Source organism: Anas platyrhynchos, chromosome 11 (genome assembly GCF_047663525.1).
Source record: "Anas platyrhynchos isolate ZD024472 breed Pekin duck chromosome 11, IASCAAS_PekinDuck_T2T, whole genome shotgun sequence".
NCBI classification, from domain to species: Eukaryota; Metazoa; Chordata; class Aves; order Anseriformes; family Anatidae; genus Anas; species Anas platyrhynchos.
The window spans coordinates 8,898,634-8,919,730 of NC_092597.1; the positions used below are offsets into that span (position 1 = coordinate 8,898,634).

The window sequence follows — 21,097 nt, forward strand, 5'->3', positions numbered from 1 at the left end:
GAAACGGACAGCATTTAAAAAAGCTTTTTGCAAGATTGTCTTTTGCTAACTATGAAGTAGAACAAAGCAGCATCACTGTATCAGTTAACCTTACAGTCAAGTCATTATGCAAGCAGTACTATTATAACATATTTAATACAGAGTCAGTGTGGACTTAACTTTTAACATTTTTATTGCTTTACCGGATTTGCAGGTCATTAAATCTGCAAGGTTAGGAAGCTGAAAACAATTTATTTAAACTAAAAAAACAGTTTATCCCAAAACAAAGCAGTATGAAAGAAATTGAGTGTTTATGTAACTCATTAAACTAGAAACCCGTGGCTCAATATTTACCCTGTTCAGGTTTCTTTGATCCAAGGGGACATAGAATTTTCCACAATAAAGCAATAATTCTAGTAAAGATCTATTTTCAGCCAGAAAACATGATTTATCAGTACAAGTCCAGGCTATCCCAGCAATCTACTCAGGAAGTTACAGCGTTTTGGTGAAATGGTTTTGCAATTCAGATCTGTGAAGCAGTTTGATACTTCTGTTAACGACAACATGCTTGTTTATCAGGCTTGCAAGGTTTTAGTTGTCTCCCACCTTCACCAAAGCTAGTGAAACATCTCTGTCTCCTAAAGAAATTGTCTAATTTGCTCCAAACTTACATGGATCTTTTATAAGGCAGAACTGCCACCTCTTCCACTGGTCCTTTTCATTCATATATAAACAAATATCTGCTCTCCCCTTTGCTGATATGATACTACAGTACTGGTGCGAGGCCTGACGTCTTTCAAGCCTGCCTTTGCTTGCCAGTAGGCCGTACTCAGCTGTGCGCAGCTGTAAAAACACAAGTGGGCTAGGCTCTGGGTGGCTGCATGAAGGCACAGCTCCTTTGTGGGAGTTCCATCACTAGGTAGCTTGAAGGATGTAATATTCAGAAGCTGAACCTTTTAAATGAAATAAATTTTCACTGTTTTCCCCCATTTTTTCCCTTCTCCATTTCTGCCCTTTTGATGAACAGGTTATTACAAGTTCCCAGCAGAGTGCAAATACCTCCAGAAAGCGGCTCCAAGAAGATCTTCATCTTCAGAGTTGTGGTGCTCTGAGCTCTCCAGTTGCCTTCTTACACAGGTCCCATATCACTCGCAGGTTAGAGCGGGACAGGCCTCACAGTTTAATTGGAGTTTCCCGGGAAACCATCCTTTGATAATATTCACAGGTATGTGATTCCAGCAGAGAGAATTAAGGAAGAAACCAGGACTGGGAGAAATACAAGTAGTGGATGGCTTAAAATGGAAAAAGTATCTTCCTTTGGAATTCTACTTTTTTCCAACAGCAGGAAGAGAACACCTGATTTTCTGAATGTAAATTTCAGCCCTGCATTTTGAAAAATTTTAACTGATTTATTAGTAAACTCGTAACAAATGTTTTCTCAACCAGAAATGCATATATTCCACTGTACTTAGAGAAATGCTGTTGATGATGTCTAGCATTTCTTGAAAACCATTTCAAAACCACCATAGACTGGCTGTACAACTTAAAAGTTGTATTTATTTAATGTACCTCAAAGTGTTTTAACTATGATCAGTGTTTTAATAAAAAGTATTTCTGGACTTTGGTTTTTCAACAACTGATTTGGATAGAAATGTAAAGGTGATTCATATGCACATACAGTGCTGCTTCTAATTCATTTTTCCAGCGTCTTTCATGCCAGGCTAACTGATCTGCTGTATTTAAACTCTTATTCTGCCCTCTCCCTGCCCATCCCGCCCCACCCTCAAGATGTTGCCTTTTTATATTATACTAAAGGTTGCAGTGTGAATTGTTTTTACTTTGTTCTGAATGCTCCAGAGTTTTAGTTGGAGTAGTATGTGCTATTGAAAACTGATGTTTTAAGTACTCTGTGAATTGTGTCCAGAAGGTGCATTAGGGAAGAAGTCTCTGAAATTCTGCATTTCCAAAAAGAGTTTATAAACTTACAAATGCCAAGTGATAGGAAACTAGGTGAATTTTTATCTAGCAGAGCCATAAACTTTTTTTTTTAAAAAAAAAGGATTTGTTATTCCAATTAGTAGTTTGGATAATTGTATTACTAAAACATTTCTTAGTGGCTCTGCTGCATTTTTGAATAATTTAAAATTATCTTTTTTTTTTTTTGTAAAAAAAAAAAAAAAAAGTATCCTTGATGCTAATTTGATTACCAGCATAAACACAGGTCTACCAGCAATGTCTTCCAGTGCAAGCTTCATCTTGGCTCTCTCAGAGGAAATTGGAAAAGGCCTTAAAGACAAGGTTCTCATAAAGAACCTACCACATGTTGACGTTTCAGGGTTTAATTTTTTTTGCAGCAGTACTTGTCAGTAGTGTTACAGTTTCCATTTGAGGTTTAATCATATACTGGGTTCATTTGTGTCATTCTGAGCTGGGCAGACATCCTGTGAAAAGGTCACAAATGAATGTAGCTGAAGATGGGTAGTTTAAGTTTTACAGAATAATCCATTTTAATGTATTTTAAGTATAGCATGATTCTGTACTGATGTGAAGTTACAGTGACATCCAGTGGCAACCAGGTATGCTATCTGAAAACATCTACTCTAAAGATGATAATACCGATACAAGAACTTTTAATTCAAGAGATGAATTCCCTTTAAAAAAAAAAAAATCTGTGACCTTTGCAACTGCACTTAGTTGAAGAATTAAATGATATTCTACTTGTTTTTGTTTTTTTTTTTTTTTTACTATGTAAACTTACACAACAAAGAAAATAAGCAAGCTTTATTTATTATTTCAGATTTATTAGTGATAGTAGGTTAATTCTTTCCTAAGGTCAGTTGCATGCAACACACTACTCCTTGAAGTACAGTCATCTAAAGCTTTTTAGTTACTGCATGGTAAGGCTTCTTAAGTCACAGTGTATTTTCTTCAAGGCTTTGCCCCTCCCCCCCCAAAAAAAAACCTAGACAAAAAGTTACACCAATTAACATTTATGTCATAAGGAATACAACTTTACTACTTTTTTTTTTTTTTTTTAATCTACACACAATCTAATACTGCTGATGGTGCTAGGTTATTTGTCAAAACAATTCACATTCAAAACACATTGCCTCAGGAATAAGAATGCTTTATAAAAAACAGAAAACAGGTAAGCATGGCTTTCCCGTTTAGAGCTAATATAAACAAAAAAGTAATATGCAAAAGTTAAAAAAAAAAACAAAACAGCCCAACACATACATTACACAAAACTGTGCAATAAGTTATCCATGAAATCACTCTGTTAAATCATAAAAATCACAAGCATTAAAAATAAATATGTATCTAAATAAATATTTTGATTTTTATCTTGTGGCAATTATTCTTTATTTAGCATATGAAACACTTGTTACATATTTATGTTCACACCTTGCCAAACAGGTTACACTTGTCATAACAATACCAAGTACTACAGTGGTTTTCTTTACATTAGAATCTAAAAGTTTTAACTGCACACGTTCCTTTCCACTGAAATACCATCTATTCGGCACCAGTTTTAAAATCACACCATGCCATCAGGAGTGGACCGCTTTATGGGACTGGGATTTTTTTTAGTGCGAGGCATCCGCAGCTTTGTGTAATTGCTTGTCTTTGCCATTTTCTGCAGTCTCATTCGTCAAGTTTTCACATTCACCATGTTATCAAACAGGACAGACATACATACATCACTCCACATAAAGGTTACAAATAAATATGTTTTAAGTTTTATGAGAAAAGAGTTTAGAAGATGTTGCAAAATACTTAAATGTTTTACAAAGATTTTGTGTTGGTGATTATTGTCTTTGACCATCCTTCTCATTACTTTTTGCCAAAGAAATCAAAAGGAAGGAGAAAAGGCAGACACCTGTCTGTTCCTTGTGTCAGAGTCCTCAGGTTCAGCTTCAAAGCCTTTCGTTCATACAAAATACAAAGTTCTCTTCAGCTATGAGGGCTTCAGCTCTGATGGAATCATTTATTTATGCTGCTGCGAGAGTCACAAGCTAGATGTATAGGGGTGTCTCTTGCCCAGTTAGAAGCCTGAACATGGCAGCTGGCATAGTCTTCATATGAATCTGTTGATTGATTGACACAGAAATTAACAGAATTGCTAACTTATTAAAGTAATTTGTAAGTCCCAACCTGTCTCTCCCACTGGTTCCTGGAGATGTGAATGCTACCAATGTTTCTGGTTAAAAGTCCTCTGGTTCCGCTGAGCTGTTCTGTTGGAATTTTTTTTTCCAATGACAATTGCCAGGAAGTAACATTACACAGCTGAAAAGATAATTAAACTGTCCACTGTTGTACTCTACTCTGATTACTGCCATTTCTAATGAAGCAGCACAAACCTTGTTGAAAACTGGTTCTGCTGTTCTGATATTAACTGAACCTGGATTTTCTTCTACTTTCCTCCCCTGTGGGAGGGTAATGTTTTCTCCTTGTTGATGAACATTTGAACACACAACTTGATCTTTATCACCCAACACTTAAACGTCAGTTAAGGGTTTGGTGACACAGGTTCTCTCATGGCTAGCATATTTAAGTTCTTTTTGCAGAGAGTATTGTGATGAGCATCAGAGGGATCTTACAGACTAATGGGATTAATAGGACATCAGGCAATGGGAGTTGTGTCAGAAATTTAGTAACAGCTGTAAGTAGGTATAGACCCTCACCAGACACATGCTGCCTTGATACCTTGGTTTCTTCATGCTGCAAAAAACAAGTTGCATGATGTCCTCATATGTTTAGTGAAATGTGCAACAAACAGGTATCACAAAGGCATGTAGGTTCTGTTGAAACCTATACAGCTTTGTTCCTGCCAACATGCATGTATTCTGTATTCTTTTTCAAGTATCATTTTCCACAGGAAAACAAGTTACCTCTGATTTATGGCAAAGGAGCCTAGAGGAAGATCTGGCCAGGGTTGTGTATGATCCTACCACTAAAATCAGTAGGGATTTTGATAAACTAGAGGATCTTGTTCATCCATCGCTGATTTCTCCAAAAGTGCTGGAGAGAGATGTCTTAAATTATTTCCAAGGTAAGCTGGAAATGCTCCGTAGAAGTGAAAGGATTAAAATACATATAAATTTTAATCTCAGGTCTTTGAATATTAATTTATTTTTATGGCAGTTGCTGTAGTTGTTAGCTAAGAGACATTTTCATAGCTGATGTGCTTAAGTGATCTCTTCCCTTAACTGACTGGTTTAATTCAAACAGTAGGCTGAGGTTCAGAATCATGCCATGAACTTTTGAGAACAGGTGTAAAAACATACTAAACGTATATATAATTGTTCAAAAATGTTTTGTTAATTGTTATTAGTGCTCAACTCCATTTTACTGAGGTGTTGGTATTCATAGTATGTTGTCTTTTTCTTCCCAACTGAAAAATTCAACAGTTTTAAATCTTTGATAAGTATTAAATAGTTTCCTTACCTCTCCCACTGAATTAGACAGTGCTTGTACTATCTTCTCATGAGCAGTTGCAACAACACTTTGTCCGTTGATCTCAATAATACGATGACCTACCCTTACCCCTCCCCTCTCAGCTATTCCACCTCGCATCAAGCTGCAAATCTGCCAAGAGAAAGTCAAGGTTATTAAAGTTTAGAAATGTCAGAATGCAGCAGTTACTAGGATTTAATGCATAGTACTGAGAGGTGATACGATGGTGGCTCCAGAAGATAGTACTGGAAGGTAGTAAGCAGAACTGTTAGGTTTTAATGGTTTGTTGTTTTTCAACATTTCTGGAAATTACAATTTTTAATTTCTTTCTTATGACTTGGTAACATGCGATTACCTAGTACAGTAATGCGGCCATGCACAAATGGAGTTGTGGGAAGAATTAAGTTTTTACATAGTGTTGGGATAGGAGAAGAAAGTGATTTAAATATTTCTGGCTCTTCCATCTGGACTCTTTCTGCAAACTAACACATTGTTCTTTCTGAATAATGGCAAGTAAAGAAATTACTTACTAGAGGAAAAATTCATCTATAACAGCAAATTTTTCATGTATGTGGAAAAAAATGACATAAAGCTTAATCCATAATCCTTAATTCTGCAGAAACACTGATTTGCTCTGATGGAAAGGATGATGCCATACAGACATTCTGCACTGAACGGCAGTGAGCTGACAGCAGGGTCTCAAGTGTTAACATTCTAATTATTTTTCAGGCTGTCCTCAGCAAGCTAATTGAATAGTGTAGTGTGACAGCTTGTTTGCTGTACCTCTGCAGGTTGGAAGAGGGAACTCTGCTCTCCAGATTTTCTTTCTCCACATTTTATAGTGCTGCTGACTAGAGAGAGCTTAGGACGAATAAGTCAGATCAGGCTGCTTTTTCAACTGGCAGCCACAGGTAGCAGTAGCAAAATAACCACAGGTTTTGACTTTTATGTTCCACTACAATAGAGGAATAATTCTACAAAAATTACATTTATCAGGCATAGTCCTAGCAGACACTGGTATTTAAAATTTTCTGAGGTTACAGCATGCATGGTGTATAGAAGGAAGAAAGCTCAATGCAGCATGGAGACCTTCATTAAAAAATTCTCTTCTCAGCAACCTCTGTCCTACAACAGGACCTCCAACAGACAAGACAGATGTGTATTGGATAGAAATTATTGCTGAATTGTGCTGCATGAGCTTAAGTCTTTCAAAATACAGCAGATAATGTATAGTCTGAACCTCTGAGCAGAGCTTAGCACTGCTGAGATTTATGTTTTGTTTACTGAGGAAAACCTGTTCTTGGAGGAAAAAAATGACTGCTAGAGGAATATCACGCAATGATGGCTGCTTCTGCAGTAACTGCCATTGGTTATAATCATATGCCAAGAATTATTATTTGCTGAGATCTGATAGTTTGCTCAAAGCTAAATATAAGTATGATAAGATGTGGCTCATGTCCCAGTGAGTTTATAATCTAATTCTGTAACTAACATAGTATGTGGGGAGATGGCCAAGCTAGAATACAATGAAGGTGAAAACAATGTGGATAAGCACGTTATGTCTGCGGATGAGCAATATCTTCCTGTATTACACCAGCAGTTTCCTTTAAGTTCCTCTTCACAATTAACAGTGCTAGGAAAAATGAAATTCTTTCTTAGTCAAAGGTCATGCTGTCTGATACAGGGAAGGAAAAAAAAAAAAAATATATATATATATATATATATATATTTGAATTAAAAATAAACAAGACCACACAATCTTCTTTAGCCTTCAGAAAACAAAGTTTATCCTGCAGTAAGACTTCTTTTCCAGCACCTACTCTAAAATATGTGATTGAGTTCTACCTACTGTGGTTCATAAACCATTCTTTGGATGGAATGTAAGGGTTAGAGGAACCGACAGGAGTCTTCACAGAACTACAGCTTGATTTTCAGTGTATTGCTTTGCTGGCAGTCTACCTTTTAATCGTACAGGTAACAAGACAAGCTGTGTTATGTAGATCTTCACCAGACTCCTTACACAAAATTTCTACTGTAACTAACTCACTGTGAAAGTTTGCTCCTTGATGTTGGGGATTGTCATACAATACAGTCAGTCATCTGACAGGACAAAAGCGGACTGTGCCAAAAGAAATGCTATAAATACACTTTTCACAGTATAAAATAAAATACGGAGACCATACAACCAGTTGAAATAAAAGCTTTCAGAGCAAATGGAAATGTTACCTTTAACCCCACTGGCATAAAGGAAAAGATAATGGCTTGTGAATCCATCTAGAGTACTTTTTGTTCAGCTGCACTCAAAGCCCTTTTAATACTATCAGTAAATTAGTCTTTTTAACAGCCTCAGGTATAGGAAGTGGTCTCTTATCCTTATTCAAGAATGTGATCCTTCTGCAGGGAAGGATCTTCCTTTTTGTAAGTGCTAAGTATTTTAATGAGGTAAAAAGAGAAACAGATGTAGATCACAAGTGGCTCTGCTTAGCCTCACAGATCATGTTAAGCTAGATACAGTGCAGATGTAAAGAAATATACTGTACTTACAGCACAGACTCATGTGACTCCTGTATTTGCAAGTGACTGACTGAAAGCAGCCTTATGACTTCTGTCTCCAGCTCCTGGAGATGAGACAGATTAGGCTGGCAAGTTTAAGATGAGCATTACCACGAAGTATGAGTGGTAGATGAGATTCTTCTTAGCCAGGATTGTTTAGCTTGCTATTACACTTGTTGAATTCTGGCATCAGCTAGGTGATTATTAAATAAAGCATGACTGATCTGGATCTTGTGTAAGCAAGAGCCTGTGCTCTATTTACTGTGTAAACAGAAAGCAAAAAAAAAAAAAAAAAGTAAACCACACTAGGTGAATCCATTCAGCTGTTAGATATTCTGCAGTGTTCTATACAAGCTGCAGTGAATCACCTGTGAAACTTCAGTAGCTTCAATCAGTTTTAACGCAGCTGCCCGCTTTATATCAGAACCTTAAGTATAGATCAGTACAAGGCAAATTAACTGTTCATTCTGAGTGAGACAGGTTTCTCCTTGTCTCACTCCTATGCTACTCTATTTAAGCCTTTTTTTTTCCCCAGACAGTTTAAACAAATGTAAACAAAGGCAAGGAAGACAGAATAAGCTAACTATCTGTTCTGTTAAATTTTACCTGGTTTTACTGTATTTTTAGATAGAATTTTGTTGGGTTAAGGATGGAAGGAAGTGTTTTGAGCAGTCAGATCTTGACTGAGATGTGGTAGATTACTGGCAGTAAAAACACAACTGGTGGTACACATCTTTCATAATCCAGAAAACAAGAAAATGATGTGATATGAGAGGATAATTTGCATTTAAATAACCAATTTTAAAGGAAATTTGGTTTAATAATTCTCATAAGATGACTGATAGGTTGCCTTGCATTCACCTCCCCATCATAAAACATTTCTGCTGCTTGTTTCATATACATGCACAATACTTTACTTTTTTCTTAATGCTTTAGACTTGAAATTTCAATTTCCTTTTATAAATGTGCAATGAAGCTAAGAAGTAACTTTCAAGAGCCACGTAGAAAACCTGTGTTATTACTGCAAGAGAAATTTTGCAAACATAACAGTGGTTTATGCAGTTGTGTTGTCCCCTAACTAAAACTTCCCAAAGTCGGCTCCGCGAGCGCTCCCTGAAACACAACTTCAGGCTTTGCATTAATTAGACTATACAGAACACACAAACCAAAGCAGTCATCTGCTCTGCTGTCTCTGCATCTTCCTGATAACCTATGAAGACAAAACCCAGCTCAAATGGGCTATTCACAAATACAATAGCCGTACACCCTGCACAGATGAGATAGGCAGGGTGAAAAGGAACCACCACAGAACTGTTATCAGAAGAAGAACAGAAATAAGTACCAGATGCATGCATAATGAGGTAATACCATAACAAAAGGAGGCATTTAATTATACCCTATCTGGCAAGCTATTTATTTCTTCACTGTGCTAATGCTGAGCCAAAAAAGAATAAGGATATTATTTCCCATCAACATTTATAACAATTGCCAGCAGTTAGAAAACTGCTTTTTAAAAGTTTGGTGTCAAACTACTGAAGAGATATACTTTGCAGTCGTATTTTAAAATGTTAAGTGAAGTACAGGAGATTGTATCTGAGGAAGGAATTAAAGGACCAAAATCTTGTCTATATAGTAGCCTAATACAAGGTGTTTAATCTCTCCTTCTTGTTCATTGGCTTTTATATTCAAACAGACTCTTCATAAATGAAATGTATTACAAGGCTTTCTTTGTTTTCTGTGAAGGATTTTTATGCTGAATTTGGTAAAACTACATTGGATGTCACCTAAATGTTGCTAATGTAACCACGATGAACTGTGACCATCTGCAGTGGTGAATGTGACAAATGCCCAGTACTTGGAGAGAACACACCAGGAAATGAAACGGCCACGGGCAGCAGAAATAACTAAACGGAGACTCCAGGTACATGGCAGATGATTAGCTGGGGCAAGATGACTTGATTGTCTCGCAGACTGGTACTGCCTCTGCCCACGTGAGGATGTGCAATACGCTTCTTTCAATCCACTTTGGCCTGATTGTTTCTCGCAGCCCTGACCCCAACCCCTGGTAATGCTGTGCTCCCAAAACAGCAGATAAACAGACCATAATATTATTGCTCATTGTTCCTTAAATATGTTTTCTCTTTGCATCATAGCACCAGCTGTATATACTAGGTTCCTAAAGGGTAGCAATTAGGAAATAAATCTGCCTCTCACACCGTTATATGTGGTTCTCAGCATTGTTTGTGATGTCCTGTAAAGCCAGATCCCATCCTAATCATCCTTTTTATCCCAACACTTGGGATTTGCTAACACTGAGTGCACTACCAGCAGTAACCCACTAAACATACACATAAGTGAAAATAGAATTAAGGAAAGGCAAAGGACAGAAGTACCACACACTTTCGATTTTAGTTTTTTTGTTTGTTTTGTTTTGTTTTTTTACAGACTTCTGTCTACTCAAGTGTCAAAGCATTAATCCCAAACATGACAAATGCTTTAAGCCTGTGCTTCTGAAGGATATCAGCCTGGGGGAGGTATCACTTCAGAGTGCTTCCAGCTGGACAAAGGCATGTAGCAGTGTTCTTCATACCAATCCCTGCTGTGGCCACACCATGATTTATGATCTTAGATAGGAACAATTAAAACAGGTACAATAATTACTTAGAGATAGCTACCACAGCTATCTAGTAAGATAGAATCAAGATAGAATTCAAGAGAATCCAGTAAGGAGCCACTTGTTTCCCAAAGTGCAGCAAGACATAAAAGATAGCCTTTAGAGATCCATGCTGCTCCTACATGGGTGGCAAACAGAAAGCTGGCAAATTCAATGGATGGGTTTGCCAGAACAGGGGACCAGAGCCCACAGTCCTTTGTAATGTGGTTTTCTGTGCAGGTAGCCTGATTATTTTCTTTTGTAGACTGGAGGAAGAGGAGATGATGATGGTCCTGCACTACAGGCAGTCCTTAATGCTAATATCGGCTCTCAATAAGGCCAGGTGGCTACTGAGCTAGTGGTGTCCTGGAAGTCTGATTTGGAAAGGTACCAGAGAATGGCTTATGAAGGAAGAACTACGAGAGAAGGCTTCTGAGCTGCACTAGGTGAGTGTTATCTGTCACATTTATCCTGCTATTTGCTGCTGTTATGGGGAAACAGCCACGTGCAGAGAAGAGATACCTAGGCCACAATCCTCTTTTTTAGCTTGTCACAATTACATTTCCTTGCTTGCTTTTTAGGATGCTGCCTACCATCATGTGATCCACATAAATTCTGCATACCAGAAGAACAATTAAAGTCTTAGCAAGGGAGAAAAAAAAGTAATAGGATCAGAGCTAAGTCATAATTGCAAAACTCTATTTCTGCATGACTGCTTTCCTTGCAAATCTGGCAGGCTAATGAGAGAGTTACACATGTACAAACTGATCCAGGTATTGCACCAAGCTATCTGGACTACAAATTTTGTAACTGTTATGTAGGAGAATTCCTCAAGAACAGCAGCACTTGTTTTTCTGGCATTATCCATTTCCAATATATTACTCAAACACTTGATTCTAAGGTTTTGATTAATTAAGGGATCAGAGTACAAACACTAAGGTCTTAGAATGTGGATGTGTATCAATGTGAGCTGAACTCCCAGATAATTAAATGAAAGCACAGAATAAAATAACAAATATTAAGGGTCTGTATAGAAGCTCCAGGTAGAGATGAATGGCTGTAAAGGCAGTAGCTGCTAGAGACAGTTGGCAGACACTGACATATCCAACCTCCAGAAGCTAACAAATGAAGAATTTGTTAGCAAACAGGTTTATGCCTGTATATTTATGCTATATACATCTCCTTGATGTATGGATGTAACATAAAGGTCTACTACAGCAGGCCCAGCAAGTGTTTGCAAGCTTATACTTTAACCAGGAAGAGTAAGTTCTCAAAATGCACAGAGAAATACATGCAATGATTATTATTTTTTTTTAGTATTTCAGTGTTTCTTACTCAGAAAAATAAAATCAGGGAACACGGAAACTTACAATTCCATTCTGTACGCTGAAGCCCAGCTGGTATTTTAAGTCTGGCCGTTTTATGAGGACAGTAGTGACAGGAGGACAACTGACAATGTTCAGTTTGACTTGCGTCTGATTCTTGAGACCCTGTAAAATATCCCAAAAGTTAGTATTTCTGGAAGAGATCATAATTTTTTCTTTGATGAGTGTTTTCTTAATTACAGGAGTGTAACGAGAGTGTTCCCAGAATGTATGTGGGAAACAAGAGCTAGAATTAATAGAAACCTGTTGTTAACTTTGAGATACGTGTCTCTATTTCATTAACCGTACTGTATTTACTAAGCTATTTGGCCCTACAAAACATATCAAAACCTTAGCTTTAATTACTATAAAATCTTTCAATTGAAGAATGACTAAAATTGACTAATGCCTGCCCTTTACCAGACTCTGGCTAATTAATGTCCTGCTGTTGATCTTGACGCGTCTGAATAGATGTTTGATTTAGCCTCAGCAATTAAAGATAATGCATTCTGAGATTCGATCGGGTCTGGGGAATCTTCACACACTCACTTGATCTGTCCTGCAGTCTACCAGCTCCCCATTCAGCCTCCCATCAATTCATCTCCATGGAGCCCAAGAGAAGCATAGTAAACATTTTTTTCAAGACCAGGTTGGACGAGGCCTTGGGCAACCTGATCTAGTGGGTGCCATCCCTGCCCATGGCAGGGTTGATGGAACTAGATGATTGTGAAGGTTCCTTCCAACCCAAGCCATTCTGTGATTGATTTTAATCCTCAGATTTTAATTTGGAGTCTGTGGGGAAGCCTGAAACTTTGAAGATAGTTAAGTAACTTATGCTGGGAAGGTATTTCAGACCTGGCCTTTGCTGGTCCAGTAACAGGGCTGTAGCCAAATTTTCCAGTCTTAATTTTCTGTATATTAGTACCCCCAAATCTCTCTTTCTAAGTCTACTTCTTATTAGTCACGGTTTACTTATTTTTCATAGCAATATGAAAAATCACATCTGTTGGACATCTACAGGGTTGCTTGCTAGAATATCACATCTCTAATGGCTTACAGCCCACAACATATAGTTGTAAGTTTGGGGTACCTTTATAATCCCTTGGCATGTTGCAAGAGGTAGACCAACTAAACTGGTCCCATTAATAGACATAATTTGGTCTCCAATGCTTAGTTTTCCTGAACGGGCAGCAGGGCCTCCATTCATCATGTTAGCCAGGATAACAGTGGGTAGAATGGATCCCCATCCAGATTCCACAATCACTACTCCAAGAATTTCTCCCTTCTGTTTTTCTAGCTGGAGCTGCAATTAAAAGAGAAGGGGAAAAAAAAAACTTTTTGCTTTGATTCATCTAAATTTGAGCATCAGCATCTCATTTGTTCCTGATTAACACTTAAAATTAAAAAACAAAAACAACAACAACAAAAATATAATTGAATCACTTTGAAATGTTATATATTTTTTGTCCTGATTTTTATTTAAACCAATATTTGTCCAGTTGAATTTTACTTTGTTTGCTACAAGAGGAATATTTTGTCATGTTTATATGTTTACATGAATGCACTTTATTGATAGCTAGTGATTGCAGTCATATTAAAGTACACATCAAATCGTAACTTTTCTATCTGCAAGTATGGATTAAAAATGCTCTCTTCCCAAGAAACATATTCTGTATGAGAATCTGTAATGTTAGAAAAAATGAGTATCATTAGGAAAGTTTTGACTGAAGGAGTACGCAAAATGCAATTCATCTTAAAGTAAAATTGCTTTAGGACCCAGCATGGAAACACTCTGCCTTTGGAACATGGGCCAAATCCCCGTAGCAGTGTAAGACAACAGCAGAATCTGGGCACAGCTGCAGCTACCATGTTCTGGTTTAGAATGCTCAGTATTACAGTGCCTTATGTATGAAATGTGAAATATATGGCTATTTCATATGTGTTAAGACTTACACTTAGGTAATTTAGGGGTACTTAAAAGAAATTCTTGCCTTTTCACACATTATAAGTGTGAAACTCCATTTCAAGGGGCATTTTTGCTGGTGTTCTACTAGGGGAAGAGAAATTAGCCTGCTCAGTGCCTCAGCATCCTGGACACATGGTTCTTGTATCTTTTAAGCAAGAAATCACTTACAGAGGGCATGAAAATGGATTGCCATCTCTCTTTCTGTATCAACACATTTTTTAAAAAATAAAAATGCCTTACACTGTGTACTGCAACTAGTGTAAGCAGAGCTTATTTATGTCAGATGTAAATGTACTTTATTACTGGTTGGATGAAAGGAAGCAGAAGGAACCTGGGAAAAAAAATCTAAAAGCTCACAAAGCTGATTTTAGTAGCAGAGTATTGATGAAACAATGCATCTTGAGATGTCAAACCATCCTTAAAATTTCAAAAGATATTTCTATGAGAACTACTTTCCTCTGAAAGAGATGGATCAATTTGAAAATGAAAATTTCCAAACTAGTTTACCTCTTTGCAGTTTTCTGAATTGGAGAAGTGTATGAGGTCATCATTGTACATCTCTTGGGTATTGATGATGTCACTGTATTCTTTTTGACTGAGATCCTCTGGGTTAATTCCATTTGCTCTTAAAAATTCTTGGTAAGCCACGCTGAAAGCCTGACCTATTGACTGAGCTATCAGCTGTGCCTATAATGTAGAACAAAACACAGCTGAGAGAAAGGTCTGATACAGTTTACACCTGAAACCATAAGAAACAGAGAGACTGGATTTGAAGACAAAGTCAAAATAAAATACTCTCTATATTTGCTATGTTAGTATGTACATAAAGTCACTTTATAGTCAGTTGTACAGAAAATATCCCTTTTATCCAAAATCAAATGCAAACTCCATTTAAAAAAACGTGCTGATTTCCTTTCATCAGTACATTGCAGTAGCAAGCAGCCATATGCTATTTATGTACTTGTTCCAGCGAACACTGGAGAGTACTGGCTTTGTACCAACACGGAAGAGCTTACAGAAGAGACTGTCACAGGCTGTGCTTCTGACCACCGTGTATTTGCAAGAGTGATAAGAACTGCTGCTAAGCGTGCACATGCTTTCACAGACATGTATGCACCAATGATTTTGGTTGCAGTGTCCCCTGATGCTTCTCCACCTTGGTTTTATATGACTGCAAACAATGTTTTAATAAAAGCATCTCCTCTCCTGTTACTTCCATGATACCTGTCTCACATTGCCAGCAAACCAGTAATAGCCCTTCTTTAGAGACTGGACATCTCCAATAGCTACTCCCATTACCGCCTTTTGATGGGCAATGTTAGGGGTGATTTCAAGACCACAGCCAGAGACGTTAACTATATCTTTCTCACATTGAGTACAACTCTTCAAATCCCCTGTGTCTTTATTGATTTTTGGAGTGTTTATCTGGGCATGCACTTCACGACAGTATGTAACGTGAGATGACTTAACGTTACAGTGGGCTATACGGTATGTATAATCAATCTAACATTGTAGTTACCAGTAATTAGATGTGTCAGATATACATATGCATTAGAAAGAAATGGACAGAAATTGATGGCAACTCATTACTTTGCACATTCACCATGCTGCAGTAGTCAACTAAAATAAGGAACTATTGAACTGTCATAAAATTTGCTTTCTTGTTCCACTAGATGGCACTGGAACACAGAAAAACAGAGAGAGGTAAGTAAAGAATTTATAGATATCTATTTTTTCACCTGATTTTTTTTTTTCCTACTCTGAGCCTACTGTAGCTCACAGGAGAATGCCAAGCTGGGTTTTGTGTATTTCTGGTTTTCAGGAACTGTTTTTTGTCATCAGGGAATACGAGTAACTCCTAAAGACCTGAAAAGGAGTTAATTGCATCTTACAACATAACTCCCTAAAAATACTAGTAATCAAAACTATAAAACTATTCTGGGAATGCAACACAATTTCTTAGACAGTAGGTCCATCCTAAGCACATTATGAATGCACATTTTTTTTTCTGGACAGCATTGTAAATGCATTGTAAAAAGTATTTTCACAATCTACCGATCAGATACACAGTGTTTTCTGTGATACTGAAAGGTGGCTTTCTTACTTTGGTTGTGCTTAAATATGTAAAAGCACCAATTCGCATGACTGGAAAAATATTTAGAAAATCAGGGATATGATTAGCCTAGCCAATCACATACCATTTCTTCATATTTTAAAACAACATCTCAACTCTTGTCAAACTAGAATAATTAATCAATACCAAGCTGTTTGTAGTAGTACCAAAGCCATCAAGAACACTTGTCTCGTTGCATTTTTAGTTTATCACCAGTACTTACTGATTTCTGTTTCCTAACTCCAATGCTACTGTAGTGCTTTCTCTGTAGTTTGTCCTGTCCTTTGCTTTTCTCTCCATTTTACGTTCTCAAAACCAACTTGCCTAGATGTCCTATTCTGTTCCTGCTTGTAATAGCCAGTTCTCAGATCTTAATTTCATCTGTATCTCCAAGTTCTTATATATGTTTTTTTTAAAACCGTCAGCATTATGTACAGTTTAGAGATAATATAAATAAGTTGCTTGAAAAGGTCATCCTAGCAAATCAGTGGCAGAGCTCAGAAATAGGGCTGAAAACCATCTCAGTTTAGTGCTCTAACCTTCAGACAACGCCTTTTCTCCTTCACAGGCTTAAATGCTTTAAAATAAAGAAAATGATAAATGATTGCTTTCACTGACAAACTATGCAACCTGGGAGTTACACTTGAACTAAAGAACCGGATCTTTTTTTTTTTTTTTTTTTTACTGGTATGACAGAAATTGTATTTAAACCTGTTCCTATACAACAGTGGTCAGAAACAGTTCTGCCTATTACTCATACCTGTATTTCAACTGTCAAGTTAGAAACACAACAAATTTTCTCTCTTCTGTTTTACTAGCTAGGTATTATTTTCCATAGATGTTGAAGTCCTCAGGTCTGCTGCCTTAGACACAAATATCTTCTATTTAGCTACAAAACCAAACCTGAACAGACAATAGCAGCAAAGCAAGGTTATCTTCCTCTGCCACAAGAGATAAGAATATAGCATGACAGCAATTTTCATAAGGCTGAAACAGGCATGTACAGAATTCTTCTGTAACCACTACTTCTGCAGTCATATTTTAAGATTGGTTGTACGTACATTCATCTAATTTTCACTTGCATCAGAAATGTGGTCACTCACTTTTTTTTAATGGAATTTTACCAAAAAGTATTTTATGGCTACTACACAACTGAATCTCAGAGTATGTTATGGCACAAAATGGCTTAAATTGTGCTTTTTATTGTACAGATGTTCTGAAAGAATAGTGAGAGGAGTTCTTGCATATTCTACCCTTTTACTGAAGAATTGCTAAACCATTCTGGTCATGAACATTTTTTTTTATTAATAAATACAGAGAACTAACCTCTCTTAGCTTTATAGCATTTACGCAAAACATTCTAATTCATAATTTTGTTTGGGATGAAAAAATAAAGAGAACAGATAAAATAAACAGATGATGTGTTCTTAAACTTTAAGGGATCCAATTGCATCTTTGAGAAGGAGTACATCAACTGACCACAGGTAAGTACGACGTAAGGGAGTAATGACTGGGTAGAGGGCGACCTTGTACCATGATTGTTCATAGATGTTCTCATCAACTTGGCTTCAGTTTGAAAGAGGACCAGAATGGTTCCACTCCCTTGCCACCCATCTTGGAGGCTCACATGTATCATTATGTGCCAATCTGCTGGACTAGGGGAATCCAGTCCAGGATGATCAAATTCATAAATTGATTTCAGCCATGGATGGCCATGGAATTTCAGACAACTCCATATAACTAAGTACTAAGGCATTTGGAACAGTATTGCTGAAAGAAAAGAAATGATTCAAAGATCATTTGTTAAGACAAAGTACGTATTTTTGGACTGAAGAGACGTGACTTTGCAGAGTCAGAAAACACGCATGAATATGGACAGCGTTTCCACAGATTATCTGCAGCTTTAGTCAGAAAAATAAAAAAAGACAAAAATTCATTCAAGAAATTAGATGAAACTTCAAACTTCAGAGATTCTATTCTCTAAGTGACACACGTTGTTTAAAAAACAATTAACTCAATGTACTTACATCCTCTGATTCAAAGACATGGCATATCATTTTGTACTGCTTCTTTCCTTCCTGGGCACCAGGTGTTGTTTCAATACAGTCTTGAGAAGCTGATCTCGGCATGCGGCGCCGTGCCATTAAAACCACGATGTTACCAATATCAGCAATATATGAGATTGTGCGCAGCGCGTGATCCATCATGGTCTCCTACATAAAGCAAAGAGAAATAAGGACGTTCTTCATGTCTGCTATTACTCTACAAATGATGCGTCTTCTCTCTCTTTGATGACCTATTGCTGGAGAATGACAAAAACAACACATTTTCTATGGGCCAATATCTGACATTCCCTACACGGTCCATGGGCATGAACTGTGATTGAAGTCATGGTTCATGAAATTGACTTCGGTGGAAGTGTTACCTGCGCAGGTACAACATGGTTGTAAGATCTTAAGCAGTAAGATCTATACTAACAATTTCATGCTGCTGGAAAATTACATTTCACTTGTGTTGGTTCTGCTACATGAAGCAGATGCATTTCACAATGACAGACCAAGGTTCAGCAGTCAGCAGTATAGGAGATAATATAATTTCCTGATTCTCCTTTTGTTATGTCCTACAATAGCAATAACATGTAAGATAACATTTTCTCATATACAGGAAAAGTACACTTTCTGTCTTTGTGAATCCTTACAAACTCAGTATTTTACCTTCTCTTTAAGTAGAATTTTAAAGTCTATCTACATATCTCAGATCAGTTCGTATGGATTTGGTCTACTATCTGGGCTCATAGCCAATGTGCCTAGGTTGCCAATTCAATTATGCTGGGAGAACTCATCTCAGAAGAACCTTTGCTTGAGATTGGTTACAAGTGGAGACCTGTCCAAGCTTCACCCGGTACATTTCTTATGTGAATACCTCAACACTACTAGATATGAAATATCTTGAAATTTCCTACCTCCACTTCGTATCCCTGAATCCTGCATCCCTTTAATTACTTTAGCTTTTTTAATTCTTAGGTTACCTTCTGCTATTAGCAGAGAAATCCTAGCCTACTATTTTCTATGCACCACTGTTTCTATGTACCATTAAGTATGAACTTGTAGTAAGTTTGATTTATTCATACACAATGCTGAGTTCAGAAATAATAAAAGTGGCTTAACAGCTAGTGGTCTCATTTTAATTAAAAGGCTTCTAGATGTGAGATAATATTAATGAAACAATGTATATGACTGCTACAGGATAATTTGAAAGGATTTTGATATATTTAGGACTGCAAAGATTAAAAAAAAGGATACACTTATTTGCACTAATGTTTAGCTAATTATACCTTTATTCAAGTCATATTCAGGATAATGTATAAGCAACCTGATTTCCCTCTTTTTTTTTTTTTTTTTTTTGTTGTTTGTTATATATAAAAAGCCAAAAATTCTAAAATTCTTGGAAGAGTGTGTTGCTACGTACGGAATACATTCTATAATGTGAAGAACCTTTTATGTTTAAAATGAGAGCTTTAGGAAAGCTCATGCAACCAAGTAATCTGATGGACTGTACTTCTTTAAGTCCCTTGAAAATGTAGCTATTACTACATACAAGTCTCTGTGAAATTGAGGTGGAAGAGAAATTCTTAAGACAAGGTAATTTAACTTATGTTAGTGCTGCTTCTTTGGCAGATATTTAGACAAATTAGAGAAAGTATTAGGAAAAGCCTCATAGCTATAAGGTTGCATAGAAACCATAAAATGGTATTTTAAGTCAGTGATGATGTACGTTTTTTTCCTTGAGGTGAAATTCGAGGACACTAGGTTGTCCTGCACTGTGTGACCATGCTGTTCCTCCTCACTGCCTGCTGCCCACATATCACCATCTCGCTTGAGGTGCCTGTTCTCTGTACTTACAGAAGTAGCATTTGCCCCTCCTCAATTTCAAACAAAGCCAGACTCTCCGCCATCAAGTCAGCAGAATGCCTGTGTCCTTTGCAGTGATGGGTGACGTGCACATTCCTATACGTGTGACGAAGAGGAGGCTACAGCAGGCTCACAAGATATAATTTCAATAGTAGGCCACCAGGCTAATTAATTACACTTTCAGATGTGGTTGGTGTGCTGTACTGGGCCCAGTTTGTTGCTGTTGGTTGCATTTCCTTGTTTCAAAGCAAAAATAATCCAAATCCTATTCTTACAGAGCATTCCAAACCTGAGCTTTATGTATTTCTTAAACTGAATGCTGCCTACTTTAAAACCTTACACTAAGTATGTATTTTAAGGTCATGTTTTTTATTGAAATAAATATCAAGAATCTGATTTCTATGTTACCGTTTGAGTTTGGTACCTCCACACCATTCTTTATTAGGTTAGTTTTCTGTAATTTCTTTACATATTTTGTTATTGTACTGTTGATCTGTTTTCTTTAAGAAACAAAGTGCACTATTCAAAAATTCCTTCTTGCTGGGGTCATTGGTCAGTTTGGAGTCTTTTCCAGCCTTTTATTTATTGTTCAAACTGGAAACAACAAAGCCATAATAGTTTTATTGGTCACACCCACTGAGGAAGTTTGTCCTCCAATGAACAGCTAAAACATGCACCAAATTTTATAGAATTGGATATTAAAAGTACTTATTGAATCAATTTGTTTTGCTTTACTTTGCAATCTTTGCTACTTTTATGTCAGTATATTGTTTTCCAAGTATTTTGTTGTCCAAAGTATCTTTGGTTCTTGGCTAAGACTAACGTTGTCTCTTCTGCTTTTGGCAGCTGCTTGGATATATGTGCAGATATTTCTAATACGAAGAAACAGAAAAATTCACTACAGGCTCATTAGTTTTTTGTAGGTTTTTGTATGTTTTTTTTTTAAGTTCCTTTGGTGTGCAGACCAATTGCCTGCAGGCTGCTACTTTCCTTTTTTTCAAGAAGGCTTTTTAAGGCTTTTTTTTTTCTTTTCTTTTTTTTTTTTTATTTGCTATTGACTCACAATGTGTTTCTGAATATCCCACTGAGCTGCATAAGGTC

At 36.9% G+C, this 21,097-nt stretch overlaps 2 protein-coding genes and 1 long non-coding RNA gene across 15 annotated transcripts in view; 2 read left to right on the forward strand and 1 right to left on the reverse strand.

The window, feature by feature from the left end:
- Positions 1-3,017, forward strand: part of ENTREP2 (endosomal transmembrane epsin interactor 2) — a 136,914-nt gene extending 133,897 nt beyond the window's left edge. For all 9 annotated transcript variants that reach the window (XM_072043396.1, XM_027466198.3, XM_027466196.3 and 6 more), the window contains one exon: positions 1,007-3,017. In XM_072043396.1, coding sequence (XP_071899497.1) covers positions 1,007-1,192 — 186 coding nt within the window. In that variant the 3' untranslated portion in view covers positions 1,193-3,017. The remainder of the gene's footprint in view (positions 1-1,006) is intronic.
- Positions 3,018-3,636: 619 nt separating this feature from the next.
- Positions 3,637-21,097, reverse strand: part of APBA2 (amyloid beta precursor protein binding family A member 2) — a 97,314-nt gene continuing 79,853 nt past the window's right edge. For all 5 annotated transcript variants that reach the window (XM_038185170.2, XM_027466190.3, XM_027466188.3 and 2 more), the window contains 6 exons: positions 18,113-18,298; positions 14,480-14,659; positions 13,097-13,309; positions 12,013-12,132; positions 5,428-5,568; positions 3,637-4,067 (listed from right to left, as the gene is read on the reverse strand). In XM_038185170.2, coding sequence (XP_038041098.1) covers positions 3,996-4,067; positions 5,428-5,568; positions 12,013-12,132; positions 13,097-13,309; positions 14,480-14,659; positions 18,113-18,298 — 912 coding nt within the window. In that variant the 3' untranslated portion in view covers positions 3,637-3,995. The remainder of the gene's footprint in view (positions 4,068-5,427; positions 5,569-12,012; positions 12,133-13,096; positions 13,310-14,479; positions 14,660-18,112; positions 18,299-21,097) is intronic.
- Positions 4,860-15,778, forward strand: LOC119718060 (uncharacterized). The gene is made up of 4 exons (XR_005268661.2): positions 4,860-5,032; positions 9,733-9,910; positions 10,908-11,088; positions 15,646-15,778. It is a non-coding gene; the product is annotated as an uncharacterized lncRNA (long non-coding RNA).